At 37.0% G+C, this 8,065-nt stretch overlaps 1 protein-coding gene across 2 annotated transcripts in view; it reads right to left on the bottom strand.

Annotated features, from left to right (window-relative positions):
- The window catches only part of igf1r (insulin like growth factor 1 receptor), a 96,245-nt gene extending 88,616 nt beyond the window's left edge, over positions 1–7,629 (bottom strand). For both annotated transcript variants that reach the window (XM_015378701.1, XM_015378702.1), the window contains exon 1: positions 6,487–7,629. In XM_015378701.1, the coding sequence (XP_015234187.1) occupies positions 6,487–6,586 (100 nt within the window). In that variant the 5' untranslated portion in view covers positions 6,587–7,629. The remainder of the gene's footprint in view (positions 1–6,486) is intronic.
- Between the last annotated feature and the right edge of the window lie 436 nt (positions 7,630–8,065).

Here is an 8,065-nt window from a genome sequence, read left to right as displayed (position 1 = left end):
AACTAGGCTTATTAACTTTTTTACTTTACTTTTAAACTTTTCAATTAGCCTTTTACCTTTTTTCTTGACTTGTTAACTTTTTCTAACTTAATTTACAGTAGGTAATATATCATTCAAGGGCTCATCTAATTGGTCAAATGCCAAAATAGGATTTACAGCCATGTAGCAGCATCTTTGCTGAATGGCTGGATATAGATCCTGTGCTTCTAGACCTAACTGAGGGACAGGGGGACTCCATTTGTAAGGGTATGCAAGTGATCAAAAACGCTAACTTGCCCTATAAAGTGTTAAGAATCCTAAAACCACATTCTTACAACTGGAGAGGTAGTATGAATTTCCAATCTAAATATATGAATATTTTTCTCTTTTTTAATAAATCTACAGACTCACCACTCTCTTTACCTGAATTGCAAGGAAAGACACAAAAATATAAAATCTTAATGAAATATATGCATATCAAAAGATATCCTCGATAAATCACTTAATTTTTAGCTGTAAGACTACAGCTCAATATTGTCACTGTGTGATTAGTGATAATGACTATGTCATTTACCGGCAGCAACTTAAGTTAAAAGTGAGTCAGAGAGCATTTGTTGTGCACGCCACTTCACCTCGCACCTGCCACATCAACCGTCCCTAATCCATGGCATACTGGAAGTCATCTGACCACCATTTTGGTGGGTCACTTCCCCTCAGTGGACCCCACTTCAAAACACAGAGGCTCAGATATCACCGAAACCCCAAACAGTAACTCTACACTACTCGTCATAACGGGTCCCACACAAAGACTCCCTCTCACTCTAGTGGCCAGTAGGTGAGCAGCATTACAAGCTGGAATGACCTGAAAATATTAAAAATATATAAATGCTCTGAAAATAATAAAATTCTATTTGTGAAAAGCTGAAAAAAAAAACAAGCTATTGAATAAATATGAAGGTGTTATAATCACCAGAATAAGCTAGTTTGAAACAATTAGACAAATGGAATTACTCTGAATCCCTTAAGAGCTATGCAAACAAATTTACCTGCTGTTTATCCTTGTTACAACAGCTCTAAACCACTGATGGCCTGATTGACAGGATGCAATGAAAAGGATTTATGGTAGGGATGCACCAATACTGACTGGCTGCTGAGAGGTAGATCAAACACATAACAGCTCTGTTCATTTTTTTTTATAAGCCAGCAACTAAACCCATTTTATCAAAGCAGACAAATAGAAAAGAAAACTATCCTTCTATGTACATTTTTATGCTATTTAATAGATTAATCTAGCTCATTTTGCATGTTTATTGTCCTTATTTTGGGCTCTCAAACAATGTTATCCACACTTTATGAAACAAGTGCACATTGGTAATTAAGTGATTCTATGAATTATAGCAATAATTCTATGAATTATAGCGAAGCACAAATCTTATTCTTTTGCAAATTTTGCTGGGTTACTTTATATTAAGAATAATTATGGTTCTGGTTCTATTTTGCACAGTTAGAACCTTAAGAAATCTGGTATATAGAAATCAAAATATCTATTACTTCTAGTAGAAATCCATCAGAGGAATAACATTTAAGTCAACACATATATGAAACTTCCCCTGTGCAAGTATACACTGACAAACTGTCAGGTGAATGCTTTTCATAGCATAATAACTAAAGGTGCAAGGGAGAAAACATACTGAATAGGCAAACTGACCAGCTGGTAATCTAATAATAAAGTAAGCTAATAGATGTTCTCTTCAGTTATAAAAATGTGGCAAAATTAAGTGACAAGAATTGTAGGAGACTATTTAAAGGCAGCAGGGACTTTCCCCACCCATTTAGAGAGACAGATCAAAAGCCTTCCTAATTTAATCCTAGTCATAAATTTAGTCAAGATGAGTTTATTAGGTCAGTTGCTTTAAAAATAAAAACACTAGTACATATTCAGAAAAATTCGGGAAACCGGTCTGAGTCACCGACTTTGCAGCGTCTCCCCTTACAAACCATTATGTGACATAATTTCTAATCCATTACTATCCAAAATGCTGCTTCCAAGGTCCTGGCCAAGATCAGGGATATTTCTCATATCCCAACAGTCTCCTAAATCACATAATTGGCTGACAACCTACTTGATCGTCAAAGGATAGACTGTAATATTGTGTTTTTTGTCTAAAAGGAAACATCTCATTCAACATTTCTAAAGCTGCATTTCAGGTATAAGCCATATGTATTGCTCATAGACCGCTTGGCTGGATGTTCCCAGAACTAGACTGTAAACCAGCTGTTCCTCAACTATGAAACCGACTTCCTAAAAAACCCGATTTAGCAAAAAATATTTGTTTTTTTTGGAGACCTGAAAAAAACTGCAATCAGTGCATCTCTTGATATGAAAGGCCATGCAGCTTTATCTTTGAATGTTTTTACACAGGCAGCACTTATCTGATATGACAGGTGACATGCAGTAGGGGAGTTTACAATTATAGTCATCACACAAACTGTAAAACACTCTACTAGCCAGTAAACTAAGAGCAAATTATAATGCATACATGCTTGGATGGAGAGACTATATCCAGGCCAAAAAAAAAAACTGGCATGCCACATGAAATAAAGAATTTCATCAAAGCTTTGCAACGCTGTGCTGGCAGGCCTGAAGAGCTGCTGAACAGCATTTCTACAGGATGCTCACAAACTAGCCCAGTGACACACTTTCACATCCTTACCCACGGGCATGCCACTGACTCAGACTACCATAGTGAGTTATACACACCAATCAAAGAGGGAGAAGACAATCGGCAAGTGTGGAGGTCTTATGTCACCAGAGTCACGAGGCAAAGCAGGGCACCTTGGGTGGCAGCGACAGCGGTCTTAGCTGATGTATGCACCCTGTCATGTTAAGGAGAGCCGTCCTGCGCCGAGCCCCACCCAGAAGGGAAAAGGTTGGACAGGAAGCGTACCTGTCAAACAGCATGCTCACTGATGGCTGATCACTTGTCTCCGCCAATCCAATGTTCCAAGATGACAGAGACAGGAACATTGCTGTGTCCTCATGAGACAGGACATGGAAGGCTTGTGCTCAGACAACCTCACCACCACCACTGCTTCTGGATACGGTTAAAGAGCTCTGGGTATGGCTGCCAAATGATGAGGGTTTAGAGCAGCACGCAGCTTAACTCTCCCCAAATCGATGAAACCAAATCTGTTTCCTGCATCTTATGCATGATTTCCAAACACCAACTGTTTTCCCAACACTATCTCCCTTCTTAGCAAAAAAAAAAAAAAAAAAAAAACAAGACACAAAAAAGAAACTGCATGCTTAAAAGTTGTGGCATGGAAAGTCTGTTGCGGCGGGAGTTAAAAGGGAGCTTAATTACATTTTACTGGTGCGGACAGATTATCAAAATGAACAAAAAGATCTGAACCCCAAATGGAGCTCTGAAAGGTTTGGGATTTTCCACTAAGTGATGACAGCAGCTGGAAATTCTGACGCTCTCCAGCCCATGTAAAGTAAACACCATCCACAAGTACTGAGTTAGTGACACTGATGCTTATATTCTGCACAGGATTTGGTCACTTAGTTTGTGTCTTCTGGAAGGCCTGATGTATTCTACATAGTAGACTCCACATCTGAGAGAAACTCCCTCACCTATCTATTTAGATGCTAATAGTGGTCCATCTGCATGTCTCTTCACATGCAAAGAGGTTTCCACCTAAGTGAAGCATGGGGTGGGGTGATAGTGGTGTCCATGTATAGACGCAAGCTTAATCTCTAAGTTAAAAGCAGAATGAATCATACAGGTGTTTATGAAAATGTAGCGCTCGTTATGATAAAACATAAGACATCAGGGAAAAGAAATAATAAAAGTAAAAAGACAGACTGTGAGGGAAATTAACTCTGGAAATCTTAAAATCATTGTTCAAGTAAAAGAAAGCTACAGATAAACCAGACTATCTGCCAATGATTATAATATGGTAGTTTTCTCTTGATCCACTCTGATCAGTTAAATACTAAACAAAATCAGACTTTTTTCAAATATAATAAAACAGCAAACCAAAATGCCTAAAATACTCTTTCTAATCAGTTAAATACAGTTATATTGAATTGTGTGCTTTCTTTTTTCTTATTATTACTCAGATTGATATAGTACAGAGGTGTACATATATGTAAGCCTCTACATGAGGGTGTAGGACCCAGCCTCTATCATATTTACAGCTTATAGTATTGAACTACAGCAAATAAAACAGAATTCCAAATCGCCAAACAAAACAAAAGTTTTATAGTCAGATTTCTTAGCTTACTTTAATTTTAAAATCTAAGAAAGAAAGAAAGAAAGAAAGAAAAGAGTGAAAGAAAAAAACAACCTAACAAGTTTAGATGAGAAGGAAGAAATGACAGAAACATTAAAACTAAAATAAGGAATGAAGGAAGGAATGACAAGGTAAAGAGAGAATGGAAGGAAACTAAAAGGGAAAGAAGCATGGAACACAATAAAAGGGGCGCAAGGTAAAACAATGAATGTGATGAATCAGAATGAACAACTTGGTCAACAACAGGCATAAAAATAATCCTTATGCAAAACGCTTGAACTACAGTTCAACCCAGTTCAAGTAGAGATCAAAAATAAATGTAAAAATAGGAAAGTTCAGTTGTGGTCTAAAAAAAGTTAAATAAACATCAGTACTCATCTGATTGTTTTGCTTGACTTTGTTTCACTTTTCATTCAAACTCCAGTTTAGAAAAAAAAAAAGACTCTGATGTGCCAGATAAAAACAAACAAGTTAGGAAGGAAGAGATGGCAAGAAAGGTAATGCAGAATGGTTGGGATATAAAAAAAAAAAAACAGTAAGAAGAAGGAATAAATTCAAAAAGAATGTAAAGAATGTTGAAAATAAGGGAAAACAAGCAAGGCAAAAACACAGAAGGGATTCAGGAGAGGTAAGATAGGCATGGTGCATGATTAAAGCGAAGTGAAAATAAATAATGAAGAAAAGGAAGGAAAGTTACAATGAAGGAAAGAAAATTAGAAAGAAATGAAGAGAATAAAGGTAAATGAAACATCAAGGATTTACAAAGATACTTTATTATTTTGTTATTACGTATTTTGTTAGTAGGTTATCTCTAATTGATGTCTAACACATTGCAGACTATTCCAGCCTGCATAGAAACTCTCTGTGACATAAAATTGTTTTAGCAATTTCTCTAAAATTGGCAGCCGCCTTACCTTAACAGATAAGGATGTTTTGTTTGTTTGGGATGGAGAAATGTGAACTTGTCAAAACAGAATTTTTATACGTTATACATTTTTTTTTAATTTGTGGTAAATATCTTATTTACAGCTCCAAATATTTACAACAAAAACCTAATTTCCAGATTTTATCATTTTCTTTTAATATATATATTCCCTAAAATTTTGTGCAAATGCTAAAGCCATGCAAATTATAACCACCCTTAAAGAATTGTAACCGTGGAGCATAGATTAGATTTGATTTTGACATTTTAAAAAAAATAGTTCTGTTCTGTAAAGCCCTTTGTTGTTGTATATGTAATTATTAATGTTATATATTGTTAATGTACGTTGATTTTTTTGCAATAAAAGAAATTGGGAGACCTTTATACAGAAAACATCAAATACATCTAAAGTTCTCAAGTACAGTGAAGAAATTAAAAGACTGAAATTTAAATTTGCCCTCAAAAATTGTCTTGGAAGAGGAAATTACATGGAACTTCCCACATGTGTGAATATTTTCCCCTTTAATTAACAGTGTTAAAAAAATTCTGTAACAAAAATGTTTTGTTTTTTTTAACAAAATCAAGGATCTTGTATGTCTCCCAGACTGGGAGCCACCAACCCTCTTCTAAGCTTAATTAGCGCAGAGCGCATAAAGCCGAGGTGGAAAACAACAGGCGCTCTGAAGCTGCTCTATTTTAAGGATTCCATTGACTGGAGCACCAAAACAAACGGTTCAAAAGCTTCTCGACATTTTTTTTTTTATTATTGTTAAATAAAGAATAATATTGACTTATTTTCCGACAGAGTAAGTGCGTGTATTACTGGAATAAATCAAAGGATTGTCTTAATTATGCTGTTTTCGTGCGCTGCGACGCCACACTTCCAAATGCAAAATGGCCACATGGTGTAGTAACCTTCAGCTCTGCTCCCTGGATCCATCCCTCTGACTTCTGCGCGCTCAAAACAATGCGTCGGATGCTCCTGCTCCACCGGATCCCCTCCTCTTTTGGTTTAAATACCCAAGTATGGATGATCAAATAAAATAATGGGCGTACATAGATAGATTAGCTGTGTTCACCTACAGTTATTCAGAAACACATGGTCCAAATCTACCGTTTTTATAGCAGGCGCACGACGGGGTTATGCTTAAACTCTAATTAAAATAACCCAGAAATGATCCCTATAGCACACCTACTGTTTACATATTAAGTTAATCACAAATATTATAAGTTCAAAGACATATTTACCTAAAACATAAACACAATGTGGAATAAACACTACTTACTCTCTCCATGGATAGGTCTTACGCAGATGGAAGAAACAAACAGCAGCAAACCCCAAAACAAGGTCAGGCTACCCATCGATGTTCCTGCTCCTACGTTCATTATTTTCCTTTCAAAAATACAAAAAAATTGAATATAAAAAGGCTCGTAGACGTCCACGCTTCACAAGAGAGCCTTTATATATGTATATTTAAAAAAATAATAAGAAAAACAAAGGTATGATGAATGTCTGTAGCCAACAAGGCTACTCTTTGGCAGACTCCAAATGCTTTGTGAGGTTTTATTTTATGTAGTAGTGTTTAAAAAAAAAATAAAAATACATGCGACTTAGGTGGGGAGGAATGGCGTTTTTGATCGAAAATAATCCCCAAAATGCAGCCTGTTATTTTTCGTGATCACTGCACACTTTGGCTGCTGGCGCGCACAGGCCAGTGATTTTCCTGGATAAATGATGGTAATCCCCATCTTCATTCTCCATCTCTTAAAAACAGCAGTGCGCCTCCAGTGTTTTAAGGCCTGGTTGTTGACAATAATGATTATTTAAAAAAAAATGCTTATATTTAAATGTATATTTCCAGCAGATGTCTATTAAATTGTTCTCAAGAATCCACTCGTGAAAATGCTGAATGATGAAGAGGAGGATGAAAAAAAAAACAAAACACGGACACATCCACAGGGGTGGTGGCTGAGAGGGGCTGAAAAATGAATGAACACCCCCCCTCCCCCCCTTCCTTCTCTGCCTATGCCATCCAGCAAGCACAGCCTAGAAGATCCGGGAGTGATTGCAGTACCAGCGGAGGTACCGGCTGGATTTAGTACTAAATTTCCCCTCAGCTCCTGTCGGACTGATCCCTGCTGGGTTTGCAACTCAGAGAAAATACCAGACTTGTGCCACGCAGGAGAATGGATCTTCAGCTACAGGACCTCGGCTTGGGTGGGAGGGAGCGAGAGAGCGTGGCCACGCAGTTGTCTTTTACGCGTGATTCCTCTGTTTTGCTCGTATTCCCCTCACCAACGTGGAGGAAAGTAAGAATAGAAATGATCCGATTGCGCGTAAAATCCAGGATGAAATGGTTCCGCTTCGTTCGTCCTCAGTTAGCGCAGACTGCTGCTGCTGCTGCTGGTCTCAACCCCTCCGTGGGATCGCTGCTCCAAACAAGAGTCAGCATCTCCCACACTGAAAAACACATAGCTCCACGGATAACACGGCAAGGAGCGGGCGGCAAAAAGCGGAGTGGATTTTAGTCCAGGTCTCAGAGAGCGCAACACGCCAAAACGGAATATATACAGGTGTATAAAAAAAAAATAATAATAATAATAAAGCATCACTTTTGGTCCCTCGTATTGGAAAATGAAACATATATATTTACATTAATTACACACATAGTGTATTATGTGAAGCTGTTGGTTTAGTGTCTTAGTAGATATGTATATCTATCTATATATATATAGCTGTATACAGAATATATATAATATATACATGTATAATATATATATAATATATATGGAAGTTGACTGAGTTTTTATTTTTAAATGCTTTTAAGTTGAAAGTCAAAGAATTTGAGGCAGCCTCAATGATCT

The sequence above is a fragment of the Cyprinodon variegatus genome, unplaced genomic scaffold, assembly GCF_000732505.1.
Source record: "Cyprinodon variegatus isolate N-32 unplaced genomic scaffold, C_variegatus-1.0 Scaffold177, whole genome shotgun sequence".
Classification (NCBI taxonomy): Eukaryota; Metazoa; Chordata; class Actinopteri; order Cyprinodontiformes; family Cyprinodontidae; genus Cyprinodon; species Cyprinodon variegatus.
Note: the sequence above shows the minus strand (reverse complement) of the source record. Positions and strands in the feature narration are given on the sequence as shown.